The 24,288-nt window shown below is 41.5% G+C and overlaps 1 protein-coding gene across 4 annotated transcripts in view; it reads left to right on the forward strand.

The window, feature by feature from the left end:
• The first annotated feature begins 18,103 nt into the window (after positions 1-18,103).
• EXOC6B (exocyst complex component 6B) overlaps positions 18,104-24,288 on the forward strand; it is a 649,953-nt gene continuing 643,768 nt past the window's right edge. For 3 of the 4 annotated variants that reach the window (XM_036908371.2, XM_057497096.1, XM_057497097.1), the window contains exon 1: positions 18,104-18,353. In XM_036908371.2, the coding sequence (XP_036764266.2) occupies positions 18,241-18,353 (113 nt within the window). In that variant the 5' untranslated portion in view covers positions 18,104-18,240. The remainder of the gene's footprint in view (positions 18,354-24,288) is intronic. The other variant, XM_036908369.2, reaches the window with a different exon arrangement.

Here is a 24,288-nt window from a genome sequence, read left to right on the forward strand (position 1 = left end):
TTATGTCCTCCGGCACCTGGCCTCCAGTGCCCGCTCACTGTTCTTGCTGCTCTGTTTTCCTAGTATCGAGGGCCCTGCACTCTGGCCCGGATGGCTGGGGCTGGATGTTCGGCAGCCCTGTGCTTCGTCTCCCTCCCGCTCTGCCTTTTCTTCTCCCGCCGGGAGCTGGGGGGAGGGGCGCTTGGCTCCCGCCGGGCCCGGGCTTGTATCTTACCCCCTTTGCGAGGCGCTGGGTTCTCTCAGGTGCGGATGTGGTCTCGATATTGTCCTGTGTCCTCTGGTCTTTATTCTAGGAAGGGTTGTCTTTGTTATATTTTCATAGATATATGTTGTTTTTGGAGGAGATTTCCGCTGCTCCACTCATGCCGCCATCTTCTGCCCCCCTCCTCTTCATCTTCTTATCCCCGCCCCTCTTCCAATTCCTCCTCCTCTTGGTTACAGCTCATTCAAGACACCACCATCTTTCTCAACCACACCCTTAACACCACCAATTGCTTCTTGTGCACATCACTACAGCGCCTACTGCTAGCCACCATGCCCCTTAACATTTCCAATTACTCCTTTCATGCAGAAGGACAACCCTTCTGTCCCCTGGCAGACATACCCCTATGGGAACCAGAATAGGCAAACAATCTCACCATCCACCACTGTGTAGGCCCAACCCCTCCCCCCTCCAGCCCACTTCACTGTCTCTCTATCTACACCCCTACCTCTGGCTCTAAAACTTTTACACAACCAGGACACTTCTTTTGGTGTAATGGCAGTCTTTTCAACTCACTGCCTCCCAACTCCAATATACCCTGCATTCTTGTCACCCTAATCCCACAGCTTACACTTTACAGCATGGCAGAATTTCTTGAGCTCCAACCTCCCTTGCCCTTGCGTACAAAAAGGGCTGCTTTCCTTCCCATCATGGTTGGTATCTCTTTGACCACCTCAGCCATTGGGGCAGGGTTTTCGGGAGGGGCCTTGGGTCACTCTCTGTGGGCAATTAAAGATCTCAACGCCAAACTTGAGGGAGCCCTGACATCCACTGCCGATTCCCTGGCCTCTCTCCAAAGACAGGTCACTTCGCTAGCTAAAGTCACCCTTCAAAACCGGCAGGCCTTAGATCTGCTTACAGCTGAGAAGGGCGGCACCTGCATCTTCCTTCGGGAAGAGTGCTGCTATTACATCAATGAATCCGGCATTGTAGAAACTGACATTACCAAACTCACCGACCTTGCCTCCAGCCTCCACTCTGCTTCCAATTCCAACCCATTCTCTTCAATACTAACAAACCCCTTCCTTACCTGGCTTTGGCCCATTGCAGGCCCTATAATAATCATTCTCCTCACCTGTCTCTTCTTGCCTTGTATAATAAAGTTTATCAAATTCCAAGTCGGTAAAATCTTTAATCAAACTTTCAACCAGCTTTTACTCAGGAACTACCAGCTTTTAGCCACAGAAGATCCCTCACCCTCACGTAACCTCCTCACCACACCCTGAGATGGACCCCTCTCTCCGCTGGAAACTGTTCCTGGAAACAATGGCCACAGACGCCTGGCTTCTGGCACCTGTATCCTCTTGGCACCGTTGGAATCAACAAGTCCTCGACCTATGGTTACAGGGAACCTTCATTAATTTCCAACCTGAAGAAGTCCACATCTACTTGTCCTTACTGTGGGGAGTCCTATCAACCCTTTCCTCCTGGTCCTCAAGCCCTCATTCCCTTCTCCACCCCCATTCAGCAGGAAGCAGTCAGAGAGAAAGCAACGTCCACAACCCCATAGAGGAGAAAGGGGGGAATGAAGGGCCCCCACCCGTAAGATGGCGAACTTCCTGCTTCTCTTCCAGGTCTTCAGTTCCCGCTGGCACCACCCGAGGCCCAATCACCTCTCACCGCCCCGCCCACCCCCGCAATCCCAGCACCTGGCCAATAGCCACCAGTCCCATTGAAGTGACACCTCAATCAGCTTATGTCCCTCCCTATATAACCTAATACTTTTCCCCAATAAAGTGGAATTCTCCAGTGAATTGCTGCTGTGTGTTGCTCCTTCCTTTCAAGAATGGGTGTTATGTCTTCTCTGTATGTCTGATAAAATTCTGAGGTTAATCCGTCTGGCCCGGGAGTTTTGCTCTTGGGTAGTTTTTTGATTACTGCTTCAATTTCGTTGCTGGTAATTGGTTTGTTTAGATTTTCTGTTTCTTCCTTGGTCAGTCTTGGAAGGTTGTATTTTTCTAGGAAGTTGTCCATTTCTTCTTGGTTTTCCAACTTGTTGGCATATAGGTTTTCATAGTATTCTCTAATAATTTGTATTTCTGTGAGGTCCGTCATGATGTTTCCTTTCTTGTTTCTGATTTTGTTGATGTGCGTTGATTCTCTTTTTCTCTTAATAAGTCTGGATAGAGGCTTATCTATTTTGTTTATTTTCTCAAAGAACCAGCTCTTGGTTTCATTGATTTTTGCTATTGTTTTATTCTTCTCAATTTTATTTATTTCTTCTCTGATCTTTATTATGTCCCTCCTTCTGCTGACTTTAGGCCTCATTTGTTCTTCTTTTTCCAATTTTGATAATTATGATGTTAGACTATTCATTCGGGATTGTTCTTCCTTCTTTAAATATGCCTGGATTGCTATATACTTTCCTTTTAAGACTGCTTTCGCTGTGTCCCACAGAAGTTGGGGCTTTGTGTTGTTCTTGTCATTTGTTTCCATATATTGCTTGATCTCCATTTTAATTTGGTCATTGATACATTGATTATTTAGGAGCATGTTGTTAAGCCGCCATGTGTTTGTGAGCCTTTTTGCTTTCTTTGTACAATTTATTTCTAGATTTATACCTTTGTGGTCTGAAAAGTTGGTTGGTAGGATTTCAATCTTTTTGAATTTATTGAGTTTCTTTTTGTAGCCTAGTATGTGGCCTATTCTGGAGAACGTTCCATGTGCACTTGACAAGAATGTGTATCCTGTTGCTTTTTGGATGTAGAGTTCTGTAGATGTCTATTAGGTCCATCTGTTCTAGTGTGTTGTTCAGTGCCTGTGTGTCCTTACTTATTTGCTGTTTTGTGAATCTATCCTTTAAAGTGAGTGGTGTGTTGAAGTCTCCCAAAATGAATGCATTTCATTCTATTTCCTCTAGTTCTGTTAGTATTTGTTTAAATTATTCTGGTGCTCCTGTATTGGGTGCATATATATTTATAACGATTATATTCTCTTGTTTCACTGACCCCTTTATCATTATGTAATGTTCTTTATCTCTTATTACTTTCTTTGTTTTGAAGTTTATTTTGTCTGATACTAGTAATGGAAAACCTGCTTTTTTCTCCCTGTTGTTCGCATGAAATATCTTTTTCCATCCCTTGACTTTTAGTCTGTGCATGTCTTTGGCTTTGAGGTGAGTCTCTTGTAAGCAGCATATAGATGGGTCTTGACTTTTTATCCATTCTATTACTCTGTGTCTTTTGACTGGTGCATTCAGTCCATTTACATTTAGGGTGATTATTGAAAGATATGTACTTATTGCCATTGCAGTCTTTACATTCGTGGTTACCAAAGGTTCAAGGTTACCTTCTTTACTCTCTTACTGTCTAACTTAACTCGCTTATTAAGCTATGATAAACACTGTCCAGTGATTCTTTATTTCTCTCCCTTCTTATTCCTCCTCCTCCATTCTTCATATGTTGGGTGTTTTGTTCTGTGCTCTTTTGTGTTTCCTTTGCCTGCTTTTGTGGGTAGTTGATTTTATTTTTTGTCTTTAGTTAGTATATGGTTGGTCTGCTTTCTTTGCTGTGATTTTATTTTCTCTGGTGACATCTATTTAGCCTTAAGAGTGTTCCCATCTAGAGCAGTCCCTCTAAAATACCCTGTAGAAGTTGTGTGTGGAGGCAAATTCCCTCAACTTTTGCTTGTCTGGGAATTGTTTAATCCCTCCTTCATATTTAAATGGTAATCATGCTGGATACAGTATTCTTGGTTCAAGGCCCTTCTGTTTCATTGCATTAAATATATCATGCCATTCTCTTCTGGCCTGTAAGGTTTCTGTTGAGAAGTCTGATGATAGCCTGATGGGTTTTCCTTTGTAGGTGACCTTTTTCCTCTCTCTGGCTGCCTTTAATACTCTGTCCTTGTCCTTGATCTTTGCCAGTTTAATTATTATGTGTCTTGGTGTTGTCCTCTTTGGGTCCCTTCTGTTGGGAGTTCTGTGTGCTTCTGTGGCCTGAGCAGCTATTTTCTCCCCTTGTTTAGGGAAGTTTTCAGTAATTATTTCTTCAAAGACACTTTCTATCCCTTTTTCTCTCTCTTCTTCTTCTGGTACCCCTATAATGTGAATATTATTCCATTTTGATTGGTCACACAGTTCTCTTAATATTCTTTCATTCCTGGAGATCCCTTTATTTCTCTCTGTGTCAGCTTCCTTGCATTCCTGTTCTCGGATTTCTATTCCATTAATGGTGTCTTGCACCTCATCCAGTTTGCTCTTAAATCCTTCCAGATATTGTTTCATTTCTGTAATCTCCCTCTGGACTTCATCACTTAGCTCTTGCCTACTTCTCTGAAGATCCATCAGCATGGTTATGACCTTTATTTTGAATTCTTTTTCAGGGAGATTGGCTAGGTCTAGCTCCCCTGGCCCTCTTTCAGGGGTTGTCTGGACTATTTTGGACTGGACTAAATTCTTCTGCCTTTTCATGGTGATAGAGGTAGCTGTAGGATGGTAGTGCATATGTCAGCTGGGAGAACAAAGTTCTTTCCTGCTTGCTGGTCACCATGCCCTTCTCCACTGCCTGGTCGGTTACCCACACTCCTGGAGCAGGTTCTGGGTTAATGCTGTGGGCAGGGTCTCTGTCAGAGTAGCACAGAGCCCTGTGGGGAGTGGCAAGCTTGCTGGGTGCACTCTTCCTTGAAAGTAGCGCCCTTGCCAGGCACTGTGTACCAATAGCAGCCTTTGGGTCTGGCCCGGGCGGTTGTGTGAGCAGCTGCTGGGGATGCAGGTGCTCCTGGGCTGGTCCTCTGCTGCCACTGCCAGCTCCCACGGGCCACTCCCGGGCCCCTCTGGCACCGCCGAGGGCTCGTGAAGGCTGCTCTCATCCCCCTCCGGTGCCGCCACTGCAGGCTTGTGTAGGCCGCTCTGTCGCCACTGCTTGATGCCTTGATTTTAACCCTGTGAGACCCATTTCAGACTTCTGACTTTCAGAACCATAAGACAATCCATTTGGGTTGTTTCAAGCCACTGAGTTTGTGATAACTTGTTGTAGCAGCAAAAGAAAACTAACACATAGTAATTGTGGTATGATTTTTATGTTTTAGGAATTTGACTCCATCACCTCTCCAGTACTGAAGCCTCAAAGCACTTGCATCTATACCCCACTCCCTGTTCAAATGGATGACTATCCCTGCCCCCATGAGAAGCCAGTGGTAACTTCTAAAATGACTGTCAGAAAACCTGTTTGTCAAGTTGAGCTGAGATTTTTAGACTCACTGCAGTAAGGGAGAACACACTCCTGCTGCACTCTTAGTAGTGTCTCAGAATGGGGACATGAAGACAGGATATTTCTAGAATTGTAGGCTTGGGGGATTTCAAGGTGGGTTTTGCAAGGAGAACTGGTTAGGACTGAACAGAGTGCCCAGCAGATTTGGAATGGTGGGCATGCGGTGAAGTAGTCAGTGAGGAATGGTCTGAAGGAGTCTTGATGAACAAGCCATGTTAGTTGGTTCACAAACTTCTCTCCCAGGAGCAGGTATTCCTGAATTACCTGATAAATTATTTTACCAGATTTCAGTATTGTGTTACATGAGGACAGGAAAGTATTGTGTGTGTAAAATTGTAATATTTCCAGAATATCTCACCTGGCTTTGGTATATCTGCATATCAGTAGGTGTTCAGAGGTGAAAAGAAATATGAGTTTAGTGCATTTGCATCATTCTTCAGGAGTGAAGAGAAGCTCATCTCCATATCAGTGGGCAATTACCTGGGCAAGGAGGGCTTATCTGTACCTGAGAGGTGAGGGGGAGGGCTGGTTTTGCTTCTGCTGGAGCAGGAAAGAGAGAAGGGCCTAGACTTCAGTTTGTAAGCAACATACGGATTTTAAACTTTATTTCTTCCTTTGACTGATTTCGGTTGTAGAGGTATTTTGCCCCAGGATTTCTTTTCCCCAGACTTAACAATTGTTAAATAGAGAAACATGGAATTATTTTCTTTAAAAAAAGGAAACATGCCCAACCATGTTGTCACTTTCTCTAGGCCAACTCACTAAACTGGGGGTTAATACCAAACCTAATTGCAGTTGCAGCCTCCCTCAGAAAGTTAGTCAGTCAGGAATTTTCTGGTTAGCATTGATAAGATAATGTCACAAGTATCTTCTCCATCCTCCAAGGGGATCTACCTAAGAAGTAAGAAGCTATTGTCCCCAGAAGAAGGTGACCTCACCCCAAATAATCCTTTTCTCCCCCTATTTATGACTTTCATGTCTTGCCCTTAAAATCTTCTCCCTTTCTGTTGCCCTTTAGGAGCATCTCTCTACTTGCTGGGGGGGATTCTGGTGGGCTTCCCAATTCATGGGTCACTGTAACTCCAGGGGTAAATTCCAGGGCAAAATACTTTTGAAACCGAAATCAGTCAAAGGGAGAAATAAAGTGTGAGAAATCCAATTATTGTTTACAAACAATCATCCACTTCTGCTCTCCCATGTCTCTCATGACACAGCTGCAGGAAAAGGGAGCCCACCCAACCTCTCTGGTCCAGATACGCCCTTGCTTGCCCTTATAATTACCTACTGATATGGAGATGGACTACTTCTCTCCACCCCTTGAAACACCTATTGATATGGTGATGCACTAAGGCCAGGTTAGAGATTCTGGAAATACTGCAATTTTACCCACAGTCACTTAATAAAGCCAATTAGATCTTCTCATTTATGTGGACCAATTTTGGTTTTTGGCAGCATCAATTCTCACCAGAATCTCCACTTGTGGTCTGGATCTCATTCCTTCTTTTTATTCAAGGACTTCAGTCCTTCAGCATTGTCTTTCTCTTTAGCATTGTCAATTCTCCCTCTCCAGTGGCTCATTCCCATCTTGAAAACTAAACTAAACTAAAATTCTCCCCGCAGGACCCTTTGACATCTGCCCCATTTCTGTTTCCCTTTATAGAAAAATCTCTTGAAAGAGTTGTCTGTGGTTATTGTGTTCACCTCACCTTGCATTCCAGCTGCTTTCCCTCCTTTGCCTTAGAGGCTCCCACCACCTTAGCCTCTCTAGGTCCCCAGAATACTTTGAACATGTGTCTGCTTCAGTGCTGTGCCCTGCACCCTTTGCCTGTACTTCTTCCCCTCGCCCCCCGTCTTTACACAGCTGCTCCTCCTTGTCCTTCAAAGCTCAGCTTACATGTCACTTTCTCAGAGATACCTTCTCTGGCGTTCAATCTAGAAATTACCTGTGCAAGATTTATTATGTCACTCCACTTAAAAAATATTTAATTTTACTGTGGCCGAATATAGATAACACAAAATTTATCATTTTAACTGTTTTTAAGTGTACATGGCCATGGCATGAAGTGCACAAATATTGTTTGTAACATCACCACCATCCCTTTCTGGAATGTTTTCATCTTCCCAGACTTAAACTCTGTTTAAGAGTTTCAACTTCCCAGACTTAAACAATAGCTTCCCATTCTCCCTACACCCCCAGCCTCAGGCAACCACTATTTAATTTCTGTTTCTATTATTTGCCTATCCTAGGTACCTTGTGTAAGTGGAATCAAGCAACATTTGTCCTTTTGTACTGAGCTTATTTCATTTAGCATAATGTCTTCAAGTTTCAGCCTATGTTGGAATAAGCTGTGTCCATCTGTTGATGGACATTTGGGTTGTTTCTACCTCTCAGCTGTTTTGAATAATGCTGCTATGAACATGGGTGTGCAAATATCTTGAATTCCTGCTTTCAATTCTTTTGGGTGTATACCCAGAAGTGGAATTTCTGGACCATAAGGCAATTCTGCTTTTTGAGAACTTCCATAATGGTTCCCATAGTGGCTACCATTTTCCATTCCCACCAATAGTCCCAAGGGTTCCAATTTCTCCACATCCACACCAATACTTGTTATTCTCTGTTTCTTTGATAATAGCCATCCAATGGGTGTGTAGTGCTTTATCACTCCATTTTAATTCTCTGAATAGCCCTTGTAACTTTTCTGCCCCAGTTATATTGTAAATACCATAAGAACAGGAATCTTGTCTTTCTGGTTTACTACTGTATGTTCAGCACCTCTTATGAGTGTGGCAAGTAATATCAACAACAGTGATAATGACAATAGCTGCAACCAACGCAATAGTCAATACCAACAACTCATTTGTATGTGCCAGGCATTGTGTTATGCCAAGAGAACAATCCTATAGGAGAGGTATTACTAGTATTATTACTCTGATTTTACATATAGTAAAACTGAGGCACAGGGAATTAAGCAATTTGCCTAAGGTTACACAGTTAGTGTTACTGTGCTTGCTTGAAAATATTTTTTGAATAGAAGCAAAGGAATGAGTGATGGGGGAGGAGGATCATAAAGAAATGACTTGTTAGACTATTGTAAAAGTTCTGGCACAAGATGGTAAACCTAGATCTCTGGTAGTAACAGAAGTGATGGACAAAGGGTTGGGGGTGGATCCCAGCCACTGTGGAAGTAGAATCATTGATAAGATTTTGTGGTGTAAGTGTGTATTCAGGAATGTCTCTCTAATGTATAAGAGAATGAGATTTAGCAGGTTGAGCACATAGGTTATGAGAGGGTGCTTAGAGATAGACTTGAGGAGATGATGGATGGACGAATCCAGAACACTCCTGATCACACCATACATTTTGGTACTTGGTTATTTTCAACTTTGCACATTATTGTATTCTGTCTTTGTCACGTTTTGTATTTGGTGGAGAGCAGAATAATGTATTGAGCTTCCACTTTGCCTTTCTTTTCCCTGATTCCCTTCTTCCATTCCAGGGAGGCAGACTGGATTTCAATGCTGTTTCCTCAGAGCCATTTGCATGGCAAGATACAAATCAAGGTAGTCAGCTGGAAGTGTAAGTTCTATGATGGGTTGATACTAGGCTACAGGGAAAGGGAATGTGCAGTGTCTGAAGGCATAAGGCTGAAATGGAGGGGGTAGAGGAGAAGGAAAAGTTCTCCAAAATCTGGGGTAGCTTAGAGGTTACCAACATACGGGAACTGTGGCCTTTTCCCTGGGTACACTCTGCAGAGGTGATAAGACAGGAGAAAGGAATGGCCGCCCAGTACACTCCAGGCGCCAGATTACCAACTCCACAATGCTTCCTAAGGGGAAAGGTGGTTTGGAGGCTGGGAGCTACTTCATAGTCCCCCCGAGGTCTGGGTCAATGAGCAGCTCAGTTGAGGGGCTCCCTGAATGTTCTGCTCCAGGAAAACCTTTCCTTCCCCTTGGGCCTTTGCTCAAACCTGGGTTGAGACTAAATTTCCACTAACCAGAAAGTTGAGGGTTTGAAGGTAGATCTATATGATTGAAGGGAATTAAAGTAACGTACTCTTTCTTGTATACCCAGTGTAGCTACAGTGGGGAAGGGTGTTCCCAGCCTGCAGCAATTCCTCTATAAATCTGGTGAAACCAAAGTAAGTCAAGGAAAGGGCAGGTTGGGAGAAAGGCTTTTATTTCTTACAGCTTACTTGGGATTGCTGTCCAGGTTCCCATCAATCCCCTCTGGCCACAGCGCATACTCTCCTTTCCTACCCACCTCTTTGGCAAACACCAGACCAATTGCATACCAGGAACAGAGGGGAGGAGAGAATGGCTGTTTCCTCTCCACCCCTTACCCTGCATCCACCAGAGGCTCTGTGTGGTAAGCGTCTGCTGATATGTCAATGATAAGGCTGGGTGGGAGATTCTAGAAATTCTGCCATTTACTCCACACTCAGTTTGTATAGCAAAATTTAGAAATGCTTTGTGTGTGCTAGTCAGCTTACCCAAACAGATGAGATGCTCCCTAAATGCAGGGATCACTTTTTATTGTTGATTTGGTCAACAAAAATTTAAGCTCTTATGATGTGCCAGGTACTAAGTATACATTCAACAAATCAGACATGGTCCCTGCTGCCTTGGATTTACAGCCCAGTGAGGGAGAAGGAAAATTAAAAAAGAAACAAACAAATCTATAATTATAAATTGGGATGAACGCTACGAAGGAAAAGAATGGGGCATTTGACTACTGGGGCAGCACCTTGACCAAGCCCTGAGTCCCTGGGCCTGATGCAGCTTTCTGTAATGGCCAGGCTGGCCAGATCTTTCCAATTTGGACTTTGAATACTTCAAACCCCATGCTCAAATTGTCAGTCACATACTGTTTGTTACAGTTTCTGAGGAGATAACTAAGCTAAGTCCTATTTTGACTACTCATCCTCCAGGTCTCAACACAAACATAAATTGCAAAGCCAAAGTGATCAAGATTTTGGTGTGTCCTAGGGACTGAAAGAAATGTGGCAGGCTGGGGTGGAAGAGGAAGAGCAGTGCAACATGAAGCTGAGGGTGGTCAGAAGGAAAGTGCAAAGGGCCTTGGTTTGAGTTTGGATTTTGTTCTAAGAGCAATGGCAGCCATGTGAGGATGTAAAGCTGAGGGGTGCCTGTCTAATTTTTGTTTTAAACCATATCCCATAGTGCCAGGTATTCAGGTAAATGACCGTCTATTCTGTTGTTTGATGATTACTTGCCAAATTGAATTAAACTAGGGGTTGATGGATGGAGGAAGAGAATTCCTCTATAGGGATGGTTTCCTTATGGCTAACAAATACTAGCAAGTTAAAAATCCTAAAGTTCAGGATTGAAGCCCTTTTAAGTTTCCAAGCACTTAAAAGTAGCGCAGCCCTGTGACAGTCAGATCCTGGAAAAGATGACAAGTTGCCCTAATTTCTTCTTGCTCAACTTCTCCCTTTTTTGGTAATTCCTTGTGTTTCCTGGTGTATCTTGGTGTGTCAGAGATTCTGGGCTGTGTATGTACGTGTAGAGCAAAGTACTAAGTGAAGCTTATGATTATAGGGGACAGGGAACTTAGGGTGAGTGACAGGAAGGAAAGCTGCTCACACTTGAAATGAGACCTCTAGGCAGGGAGAAGGACCCTCACAGCTATGATAATGATCACACAAGTTGTTTCAGGAAGGAACATGTGGATGAGGTCTGAGTTCCTTACTAAGCCCCATGGGAACATGGGTTATGTCAGTGTGGTTGTGGCCTTAAGGGCCTGGCAGAGCAGGGGCCTAACGTTACTGCCCAGGGGACCCAGTGAGCTCAGACTCTAGGGAGGCCTCCTCATAGCCTCCGAAGATGCTGGAGCAGCAAACATGACCAAGAGAGCCCTGGGGGCTGAGCTGTTTGCATCTGTTGTTCAGTTATTGCTCTTTTCCTCCCCCCTTTTGCCAGCATAGAATCCTACCCTAGCACTGTGGAGGGTGATGGAAGGAGCATTGATGCTCTGCACCCAGGAAGCCTTAGGCCTAGTGGGGAGATATTTCTTCCCCTGAGAGCCATCTGCTGGGACAGGCCCCTGCCCAAGGAGCTTATGGTATAGTTGGAGAGACAGATTTGAAAACTAATGAAAGCCATAAAACATAGTGTATGAGCTTTGAGGTTAGGTTTGTCTACTAACCTCAATTGCTTACTTATTAGCTATCTGACCTTGGGCAAGTTATTTAACCACACTGGGCCTCAGTTTTTTCATAAAACAAATGGAGACAACAATTTTTGTCTTGTAGCAGGATGATTGTGAAGATTCAATGAGAGAAATAATATTATATTCCTGGAACCTAGTACATAATAATAACAAGGTCACACAGTGTGACAGGGACAATGCAGAGTCATGCATTAATAGAAATAGAGATATTGACAAAGGATCTATCATCAACTGCCTGTATTAAGGAAGGGAAGGCTTCTCTTCACAGAGGAAGGTCATAGAAGCTGGATCTTAAAGAACAACTTCACCAAGTAAGCAAGGAGGGGGAAGTGGAAGAGTATTCCATACAGAAGGACCAGAATAGTATAAACAAAGACTGAAAAAAGGGACAAGCAGTTCAGTTCAGCTCATTTCAGCTCAAGGTACATGAACTAAATGCCTTCTATTCCAGTTCCTTTGCTAAATGGCTGGGGCCCCAGAGGTAAACAATAGTATCAACATTTATATTTATTTTAAGTGCTTTGTATCCATTAATTCAATTCAACCTTATGAGATAGGTACTATTATCATCCCCATTCTATGGATGAGGAAACTGAGGCATAGAGAGATGAATAGTTTGCCAATCACACAGCCAGAAACAGGTAGAGTCAGGATTTTAATTTATACTGTCTGACTCTAGAATGTCCTAATTACTCTGCTATAAGAGACTGAGCTATCCTGAGGGAAAAACAGTGGTAAAATCATGTGGTAACTTTTGAGACAGATCTATACACAGGAGGCTGAGAGCCCAGTGGGGAATGAGATCATACAGCAAAGACTCCCCATAGGAGAGGGTGACTCTGGAGTTGAGCCTTAAGGAGTGAGTGTGTTGTTCCAGGTAGAATGAACAACATTAGCAAGGATGGCAAGTAGGCTGGTTATCATAGTACTATTATGAGTTATGAGATTGTTTACATGTCCTGGCTATTGTGAATGATGCTGCAGTGAAATGGGAGTGCAGGTATGGTCAGGGAAGTACACTCCACTTGTAGTAGGAGGAATGGCAAAGTTACGTGGAAGAGTGAAGAACTGAGAATAATGAACTTCGTGCATCTAGGCCTGCCTCCTAACAGTTAGTGAAGACTTGGGATAAGGGTATGAAAGGAAACCTGCTCCCCTTTTCTTCCTATTTCCTGGCTCCATTCAGCACCTGGGGTCAACTCTGTCAAATAATGGATAGAGGTGAGGTAGGATGAAGGCTGGAAAATGCCTTTGGATTCAGCAATTAGAAAGTTTAGGACCTCCTTTGAAAAGTTGTTTCCTTGGAATGCTTTGAGTTAAGACATTAAGGAACAAGTGGAAGGTGAAGAGAGAGAATGCATGTAAAATACATTTCCAAGTGGTGAAGGGAATGGAGGAACTGGAATAGCTAGGGAAGCAAGGTTGAAGAGAGGGATATTTTTTTAATTTTAATTTTTTCTAACTTTGTTGAGCTATAATTGACATATAACATTGTATATATTTCAAGTGTACAAAGTGATGACTTGATACACTCATGTACTGCAAAATGATTACCACCATAACTTTAACTAATATCTACATCATGTCACATAATTACTATTTCTTTTTTGTGATGAGGACATTTAAGACCTACTTTCTTAGCAAGTTTCAAGTATATAATACAGTATTATGAATTATAATCACCATGCTGTACATCCTCAGGACTTACTCATCTTATAAATGGAAGTTGTATCCTTTGACCAACATTTCCCCATTTCCCCATCCCTCATTCCCTGATAACCACCACTCTACTCTCTCTTTCTGTGAGTTCAGCTTTTATAGATTCCATAGGTAAGTGGTATTATACAGTGTTTGTCTTTCTCTGACTTATTTCCCTTAGCATAACACCCTCAGTATCAATCATGCTATTGCAAACGGCAGGATTTCCTTCTTTCTCATGGCTGAATAATATTCCATTATGTATATATATATCTCACACCTTCTTTATCCATTCACCTGTTGCCAGACACTTGAATTGTTTCCATGTCTGGCTATTGTGAATGATGCTGCAGTGAACGTGGGAGTGCATACATCTCTTTGGGGTCTTGCTTTCATTTCCTTTAGATACATACTCAGAAGTGGGATTGCTGGATCATACGTTAGCTCTATTTTTAGTTCTTTGAGGAACCTTCATATTCTTTTCCATAGTGGCTGTACCAGCTTCCATTCCCACCAACAGTGCACAAGAGTTTCCTTTCCTCCTCTTTTCCAACACTTGTCTCTTGTCTTTTTGATGATAGCCATTCTAACAGGTGTAAAGTTATTTCTCATTGTGGTTTTGATTTGCAGCTCCCTGATGATTAGTGATGTTAAGTGCCTTTCATGTACCTGCTGACCATTTGTATGTCTCCTACAAAAAAATGTTTATTTAGTTCTTCTGCCCGTTTCTTGACTGAATTGTTTGTTTGTTTGATTTTTGCTATTGAGTTGTGTGAGTTCTTTATATATTTTTGGATATCAACCCCCTTACCAAATATATGATTTGCAAATATTTTCTTTCATTTGGTAGGTTGCTTTTTCATTTCTTAGTTTGATATAGTCCCTCATGTGTATTTAAGGAGCTTTGTCCCGGTGTTTTCTTCTAGGTAGTTTTACAGTTTCAGGTCTTACATTTATGTCTTTAATCCATTTTGAGTTAATTTTTGTGTGTGGTATAAGATAGGGATCCAATTTCATTCTTCTGCATGTGGATATCCAGTTTGAAGGGAAAGATTTTTAGTTGGAAAGACTCAGGCATGCATTTACTGACCAGAGTAAAACAGAGAAGGGAAGATTGAAGCTATAAGATAGAAGAGAGATAATTGTGTGAAATTTTCCCACAGGAGAAGTTGACTTTGGAAAGTGATATAGGTCCATGTTCCTCTTACCTAGAAGATGCGTTGGATGTAAAGATGGTGAAAGAGAGGGAAGGTGAAGTTTGATAGTGGATGGTGGTCTTTCCAATGAAGTGGGAGGCAAAGACATCTTCTAAGAGTGAGAAGGCTGGGAGCAGGGCTAAGATTTTAAGAACAGAGGAAAGGATTGTAAACATGCCGTGCACAGAAATAGATGTCAAAGGATGGGTGAACAGCCCTAAGGGCCCAAATGATCTGAAGCAACACAAATGTGCAGTTGTACTAGTTGCCACAGTCACAGTTTTTTTCCATTATAATAGAAGGGGGAGAAATTGGCAATGTGGGTATGGTGAAGAAACTAAAAAATTAGAGAAGGTTTAGTCAAATTGATGGCTCATAGGACTACATGCGGTGGGTAGCTATTAACATTTATTCTGCCAAGCCTATGTTAGGCTCCTTACATTATTTTTGATTCTTACAAATTTCTGAGTGTATATTATAAACTCCATTTTATATATGAAAAAACTGCAGCTTAAGGAAGCCAAGTAATATACCCATATCCACCTGCTGATTAATGGAGAAACCAAGGGTGATACTCTGATCTCTCTAAATTGGACACTTGGATAGAAGGAAATCCAGGATAGAAAGGAAGAGATGCCAATAGATGACATAGAAATCAGAGATGAAGATCAGGATTAGAATAATGTGAGTCCCCTAGAATTAGGCAGATGAAGAGGTGGATGGAAAAAAGGCACAGAGAGAAATCTGGGAGTTTGTAGTCTTGTGGGTTACAGCAGTGTTTTATAGAATAGGGAAAAATACATAAATGTATTGCCTATGTGGCATGAGGAGCATGGCTGTGATGGTTGGGATCCCTGAGGCCACAGCATTGGGTGGGTTATCCATGTTGATATTGAAATGCCTCCTCATGATGGTGGAGAGGAAAACTGTGAGCCAAGTGGTAAAATTACTGAGCAATATGGACATTAGTATTTGACCATAGAAAAAACTTGATGCCCTAGACTTCAAAGGAGAGTTGAGGATTTAGGCTGTTGCAGCAGGAGTTTAGAAGTGGCAGTGGGGAGTAGTGAGAATGTTGATAATGTAAATTTACAGATGTAGGAGAGGAAGGAACAGTTTATTTAATGTGAGTAAGTGGAAAATGGTGGTTTTGTGAAGAGGTTTTCAAAGTAAATTGTAAGGGGTCTAAGACACGATACAATCCATTAGACTAATGTGGAAGCAGATGTAGAGGGCCAAAATGGTTTACGTAAGCTCACACAATAAACTCCTGGCAGTGGAGGATGTGGGTGGGACAGTATGGCTAAATGGTTAGTAAATGGGCCTTGGAATCAGATGGACCTTGGTTTGAATACCAGTTCCATCATTTACTAGTTGTGAGATTTGACATATTACCTAATCTCTCAGGTTTCTCATTCATAAAATGGGACATAATATTTACTGCAAAGGATTTGTTGTAAGGATTTAATGATGCATGTGAAGTGTTTACTTTGTGTATTGTGCCTGGCACCCAGCAAGTGCTCAGTACTAATGCCAGAAAGAAATCAAAGGCCCTCTGACTCAGTCTAGTTATTTTCTGGTCCTTTCACACAGATGTGACATTCTCTCTATTTAGAGGGCATTCACATTAGGCAGGCCATCTTCACTGGAGCTTTACTACACCAGTCACTCCAGACTCACACACACTTGTTGGTAACAAGTGAGATCTCTGGCCTCTGTGGGTGCTCAAAAAAAATGCTGACAGGAGCAGAAGCTACTTTACTACTGTACATACCTGGTCTACATACCAATCTGCTTCCTGTGATGGATAAAAAGTTCTTTGCTGAGTGAAATGCTAAAATAGGTGCCTGAAGGGACCTGCTATCATGTATTTCAAGAGATCTTCACAAATATGAAAGTCCCCATACTCTCCCTACTCCTGCATCTGTCTGGAATTGTTTAAGCATGAGTAATGGAATAAAATGAGGACAGCTAGAGATTATCTGGAGACAGGTTTAGCAACTTGCTCAGTTCCTGGCAAACCAGGACTTGTAATCCATTCTTCTAACTATTGGTTTGTTTATTTTTAAAATGTGTTTTAAGGAAATAGCTACTCTTTTTATTGAAAAAGTAATATACGCACAAGGGTAAGAATTCCAAAATATATACATAATTAAAAATTTCTTACTTCCTATTTCAGGTCCCTTCCTACCAATCCCTCTCCTGGCTGCCACTACCCGTTAACAGTTCCTTGGGTATCTTTTCAGAAATATTCTATGTAATATTTTATATATATATAAGCATATATGTGAATATTTATTCTTAAAAAAATCCAGAAAACATATATATACTGTTTCAGTCAACACTATAATTTGGAGACAGTTTCATATTTGAATATATAGAGTCTTTTCTCTTTCTCTTTAACAACTGCATAATAATCCATGGTATGGCTGTAATAGAAATTATTTAGCTTCACCTTCCAGTTTGGTTCTTCTTACATACTTTTCATTTGTTGATGGCAACACCATTCTCCCAGTCACTCTGCTCCAAACCTTAGAGTAATAGCCAAGGTCTTTCTTCTCCATATTTAGTAAATCATGCCAATCCTGCTTTTACATTTGTCCAAAATTTTTCATCCTCATTGGCACTTCTCTGGTTTAGGCCTTAAAATACCCTATAGTGTTTTGCCATCTCCAAATTTTCTATCTCTGCCCACCTTGCACACTTAGTCTTGATCAAGTTTTCTAATGCCAAGATTCTGATTGTGTTGCTTTTCTTAAAAGCCTTCAGTAGATTCCCATTTATTGTGTTGTGTTAAAACTCAAGCAATGATCAATAAATATGATTTTAAAATTTTAATCTGGGAGTTTATGAAATGAAGATGCCTGGATCAGAATGCCCAGATGTAGGACCTTTAAAAAATCTTTATTAAAACAAAAGTTTCAAGGTGCTTCTGATGCAGTTGGTGGTTGGAAGCAGCCCACTAGAGTAAAGTACAACTTTCTCAGCCCAGTATTTTTCTCAAAGGTATCTTTCCAGACCCATCTTACTACTCTTACTACTACTTCTCTACACACCAGTGCAAATGACATTCTCGCTGGCTTTCTGGGTGCTCCTTACACCTTCCAGTCACACCTTTTAACCTGTGAGGCCAGTCTATGTATCTGCAGCCTGAAGTGATCCTTGAACTCAATTCTCTGAACCGGTTTACACCACATTCTGCCTTATCTCTTATTTTTGGGATTTTCCAGCATTTTCTCCCTGATAGCTTGTAAGATCATTGTCAGCCCAAACCTAGTTCAATCTTTTTTATTATTCTTGCGTATAGAGCCTTGGCACTTTGTAGCGAGGATTCTAAACAAGAATTTGTAGGATTAGTGCCATTACCTTACTTGATCATCATTGCCTGTGTTGCACAGTAACAGTGTCGTTACCTGCTCCTGGCTTACAGCCGGTCTGTCAACACGTACGTATGGGCTCAATGAATAAATCAGCGGGATCCGGCCCATCAGTGCCCGGACAACTACAAGCCCCAGCGGGCATTGCGCATAACGTCGGCAGTCGGGATGACACAGAGGGCGTGCCGAGACTGAGGGAGAGGTCGTCCTGCGGGTATCCGGGCTGGGGAGGCTCGGAACCTGCGGTGTGCGAGGGAGCGAAAGGTGATCAGGGCCGAAGGAGCGGACGCGCTGCAGGCGCCTCCAGTTTATGGATCGGGGTAAGATGGCGGAGGCGGAGAGCCTGGAGACAGCGGCGGAGCACGAGCGGATCCTGCGAGAGATCGAGAGCACCGACACGGCCTGCATCGGGCCCACGCTCAGGTACCCTGGTGCTGGGGCCCCGACGGGCGGGACGGGAGGCTGGCTCCGTTCGCGCTGTGCGGCGGCGGGCCGCACGCGGGACCAGCGCCGACCCCTCCCTTAGGAGATCCTGGCGAGCGACCTCCACCCTCGGCGAGGCGGGTCCCCCTCCGCATCCCGGGCGTGGGGGCCCCTTCCCTACCGCCGGCGCCCACGGCTGATTCTCTGGAGGCCCCGTTTGCCTCCCTCGGGGCTGGGGCAGCCTTCGTTTATCCGTGGCTGGCCCCGCACCGGGCCACCAGATCGCGCCCACAGATGGTGGCTTCTCATCAGATCTTCCCCCTGGGGACATCACCCTTCTCTCCTGCCCACACCCCGTGCTGCTCTGGACAGAAGTCCTGCTCTGTAGACAAGGCAGAAATTGACCCCGAGGTCTGTTGGTCGGAAATTAAGCTCTTGCCTCCTTAAAATCACAACTACTTCTCAGAAAGGAGTTCCTGAAAAAATCTTAGGCCTGGGAGGAAGTTTCCCTCAACCCGCGCCCCTCCCAAGGGAGCGGGTGCTCGCTGAACCCTTGCCAATAGGGCGACCTCTCTCAAAGGTGCAGCTTTAACGCTGTGAAAAAATAACCTTCCCTCCCCCACCCCCATTACCATTACTTTGTCCACACAACCCCATTTTTTTCGTAGATGCCAAAACAAATTCCCACCTACCTCAATTTATTGTAGTTAACAAAAGTTAGGTACTACTTACCATGTACAGTGCAAGACATTGAGCGATTTACGAATGTAACTTATTCAAACCGCAAAACAATCATATTAGGCAGGTACTGTCATTACCCTCATTTTACAAATGAGGCACAGAGAAGTTAAGTGATTTGCCCAAGGTCACAGAGAAAATAAAGCGGGGGAGTCGCAATTACTATTCATTCAGTCTGGATCCAGGGTCTGCGTTCTGTTGTTCTGCCTCAACTGGGGATTACTGTATACCGGTACTTCCTGTCACTAACCAAGCCCAATTTCGAGCTGCTTTTCCCTTCCCTGGCCATTTAATAGTGCCCTAGAACTAACTCATCTGCATCCGTCCTGTAGTACCTTCTGATCTCCACGTAGAATAAATAGGTGATACTTCACCCACTTTCTGCTGTACTGGGTCACTACTCTTGCCGTCAGAAAGAGTTGTTACTCGCTGCTTTTTTTTCCCCCTTTGGGGGGAGTTGCCTCATCAGTGTTTGAAGGAGGGGCAGGCTGGACTCTTTACTCCTTATCTCCACCTGCACAGCCTCCTTCTCCAGGGCACATTGTTAGCACGGTTCTCCCAGTGCCACCCCAGGAATTGACCATCCTTAGTAGTTTGCCTTTTATTCCTTATCACATTATGATTATGACCATCATGTTCCTCTGTTTTCCCGTTTTTTTGAGCTCTTAAAGGTGAATGATCCTTTCATTATCTCACTTTTATAGAAACTAAGGACTACCAAGTATTCTAAGTGCATTGTTAGTAGTTACTAATATTTGGTTTTCATAAACACTGTTACTATAGTTACTGAGGCTCTTATTTCAACGTCTACTAGGAAATGTGGCTGCTGAGCTGCAGTTGGCAGCCACACAGGGCTCTCAGTGGAGCAGTCGGGATTACCACAGTTTTATGAAGGATTCTTTATCAGAACACCATCAATGTTATCTTGAGTTGGTTGTGGTCTTCAACTGCTATCATTCTTGGTTTATATAATACATAACTTTAATTCAGTATTATTGATTCAGTTTTTGTGATTTATTATTATGTTAGTCCTCCATTGAATGGCAATGCTATTTATTCAACTGATTTTCTGTAATTTTCTAGTGTCTTGATTTAAGAATAGTTATATTTTGGTTACCTATTCTCCCTTAATTTACTTCATGGTTATCATTGAGTTCTTTTCCCACTGGAAAATGGGATTTTGTGGGGGTAGATAAAGGGGTCTTTTGCCCTAAAGGGAATATGGTAAAAAAAAAAAAAGGGTTTGAGAACTACTGCACTCTTCTACCAGTTATAGTTGCTTTTCCTGATTCCCTGTATCATTATTAAAGGCTTTTCATTTTGGCTCCATGCTGTCTTAGAAAGATAACCCTAAATCTTACTATCAGATTCAAGATCAATCACCTGAACATCCTATAACGCAAGTAGTACCCACTGTCATTGTCTTTAGTCTAGCTTGTTCTAGCCCATAATCATAGGGGATGTTCTCACCTTTTTTCCTTATTCCATTCAGAGGCAGCAGCATGCACAGACTAGATGTTTCAGATCCCCTGCCTTAGCCTATATCACCTCCATCATCATCATCTGTTTTCCCATCAGCGTCTATTAGACAGGTTTGATTAAGGCAGTAGTCTCTCTTCCCTAACTTTACTCTCAACTGTAAATCTCAAACTACTCTACCCCTCTTCATAGGCTTTCCTATTTCTTTCATCTTTTAATGGAAGTCACCAGATTTTTCATTTTTAAGTCACCAGATTCTAGGTGTTCCTGAGATAGGTTTTGTAACTAAAGAGGAACTAAAAAACAGAGAGTAATACAGTAAATAGATAGCAGATATAAGATTAGTATACCCATCCCTAAAATTCTTGCCCTTCACAAAAATCCAGTTAGCTACATTGCCTAACCAGACCCTTTCCTTTGCCAAGTATTACTTGAATCATTACTTGCTTTCTTTCCCTGCCTTGGTACCAGATCATTTGTCCAGTGTTACCCTTTTTTGTTTGAGGAGCCATAGTGGCTTGACTTTTTCATTATATAACTATGCTTATTTTAATCTTAAACAGATGCAATGCCTGTCAATTCTCATCTATCATAAGGGAGTGCCTTTCCTTTCTGCACTGTAGTTCTGAAAGGCCCAAGCATATCCACACATATAGAGGCTGTTGCCTAGCAAATTCTTTTGGGAAGGCAGCCATATCTTTCTTTGTCTTCATCTGGAAAATTATTTTGTTAGCTTCAAGACCTCATTTTGATGAAGAAAGAGGCCCATAGGATGTTAGGGCTTGTCTTGTTTTTAAAATAATATTGATTCCTGCTTTGTAGTGCTTATGTTAAAATATTGATCACCAGTCACTCATGAACAATAGCTCTGTATTTTCAGTTTCAAATCCTATTTCTGTATCTCTAGTTTTCTTTCATATCACTTAGTCAGTAGAAGTCATTTCTTCACTTCACTCTCTAGGTACTAGCAATTAACATTCAGTCTTATTTGCTATTTAAGATTTTGTTTTTCAACTTTTTAATTTAACAGTGAAACACATTATCTTTAAAAAATAGCTTTGTTGAGTGTAACTCATAATACCAGCCACTTCACCATTTAAGTACACAGTTCAGTGGTTTTTAGTATAATCACAGAGTTGTGCAACAATAAACACAATTTAATTTTAGAACATTTGTATCACCCCAAAAAGAAACCCCATTCCCATTTAGCAGTTACTCTTCATTTTGTCCCCTTTTTCCAGGCAGTCACTACTTTCTGTCTTTGTGGGTTTAGACATTTCATATAAATGGAACCATCATCTCTGTCTCTGTCTCTGTCTCTGTCTCTGTCTCTCTCTCTCTCTCTCTCTATAGTGTGTGTGTGTGTGTGTGTGTGAGACGTAACATAATGTTTTCAGGGTTCATCCATGTGGTAGCTTGTATCAGTACTTCATTTCTTTTTATTAATAAATGGTATTCCATTATATAGATATACCACATTTTATGAAGTTGCATCTCACTGTAGTTTTGATTTGCATTTTTCTAATAGCTAATATTTTCATGTGCTTATTAGTTATTTGTTTATATTCTTTGGAGAAATGTCTATTCAGATCCTTTGCTCAGTTTTTAATTGAGTTATTTATCTTTTTATTGTTGAGGTATAAGAGTTCTTTATATATTCTTGGTATGTCTTATAAGGTATGTAATTTGCAAATACTTTTTCCATTCTGTGAATTGTCTTTTTATTTTCTGGATGGTATCATTTGCTGCACAAAAGTTGTAATTTTGAATTAGCCCAGTTTATCTTTAAAAAATTTTTTTCTTGTGCTTTTGGTATCATGTCTAGGAAGCCTTTGCTTAACTAACCCACAATCACGATTTGCTCCTGTGTTTTTTCTAAGAGATTTGTAATTCTGTCCCTTACATTAAGGTATGTGATCCATTTTGGGTTAATTTTTATATGTACTGTAAGGAAGGATGTCCAGTATCACTCTATTGCATGCTGATATCCAGTTGTTCTAGTACGGTTTGTTGAGTACCATCTTTTCTTAACCCAGTTATATATTCTTGGTTGATTTATCTTGACCGTTTTACCATTACATTTATATTCCTTGTTTGTGGCAGAAATGTAACAATCAAGACCCTGTCATTGTGTTTGACTCTGCTATTCAGCCTGATCTCCCTTATTGAGTGTTCTCATCTGGGAAGTTTACAGTTAAGTTTACATCTGAGGTTTTCAGCTAAAGGTTTTCTCTTTTTAGCTCAATTGCTACCTCCCATTTCTGAGGTTCCTGTGTCATAAGAAATGATGTGATTGCTTGATTTATCTTGGTAAATCAAATCACTTTATTTTAGGGACTGATTCTTGTCTTACCTTAATGGAATTGTTTGTATCATATTACCCAGTCTTAAGATTACCATAAAGTGTATTAATGATAGAATCTTATTTGTTTAAACTTTTATTGTTTAATCATATTAAAAATTACCTCTAATCCCATAACACCACTACTGTTGTTTTGGTGCATTTCCTTGTAGACCTTTACTTTGTATATTTTGTTGTTAGAAAGCTGTACTCTTGGTGTAGGAACAATTTTCTGTCTTGCTTATTTAATTGTTTGTAAAGTTGGCTCTTACAGAAAGCAAGATGGTGGCTATTTTCAAAAGCTCAATGTCATTTGATGATTAAATATGGGGCCTTTTTTTCCCACTTACTATTCTGTGCCTTTGGCCACATGGCTTTGTTTTCTGTCCTTCTCCCTCCACTGTTTCCTAAGTTGTACATAAACCAGTTAATCATACCCTTTGGTTCATGACACCTTCTCATTATTTGTCCGTTCCTGGACCTCTTTAAGCAATTAATTAATTAATTAATTTTTATAAGCAACTTACCACCAGAGTGGCAAATTTTTCTCATCTATAACGTGGGGAAGATACCACCTACATTGCAGGTAGAGTATTAAAAAACAAATCTTCATTCTTCACAGTACCTGTTAGGTAGTAGTCAGTCAGGTAATGTGAGTCATCTTCTGTCTTTTATCCTGGAGTTTGCTTTGTGGACTTAATTATTCCTGTTTTTGAAGTTATGTTAGTTAGTGGTTCTTGGCCTTTTTTTTGGCCTCTACTCACATATCTGAGGGATATGATATTTATCAATAATCAGACTCCAGGTGTGCTTATTTTAGGATAGAGAATGGAGGAGGTGATAGGAAATAAATTTATAAAAGCTGTTTTGGTGAGTCTGTTATACCCCCGACTTGACAATCAATGAGGAGAAAGAAATTATCTCCCATTGTTGATTGCTTGTTTTTTAGTAGTAGCTCCCTTTTAAAAGTAACACCTTTAAAGTGAATTATAAATATAATATAATGACTTTTAAAAAGATAGAAAAAACAGTCAACAAAAAACTTAATTCTACCACCCTGTTACAGTTCTTATATTTGTATATTTCTTTTAATGTCTTTCCATATGTACTTTATTACATTAGGTATTAGAAGAGTATTATGTTGTGTCTTGTTTTTTTCAGTTAACATATTATATACAGTTTGATATGTTGCTATGTATTATATAGCTATATCATTTTACTGGCTTCATTCGTGAATTTATTTATTCATTCAACACATATTTATTGAGCAGCTTCTATGTGCCAAATACTCTTCTAGGCTCTGGGATACAGCAGAGAACAAAATGGACAAGTGCCTGTGCTTATGGACCTTACGTTCTAGATAGAACACTCCTAGAA

This window comes from Manis pentadactyla, chromosome 2 (genome assembly GCF_030020395.1).
Source record: "Manis pentadactyla isolate mManPen7 chromosome 2, mManPen7.hap1, whole genome shotgun sequence".
Classification (NCBI taxonomy): domain Eukaryota; kingdom Metazoa; phylum Chordata; class Mammalia; order Pholidota; family Manidae; genus Manis; species Manis pentadactyla.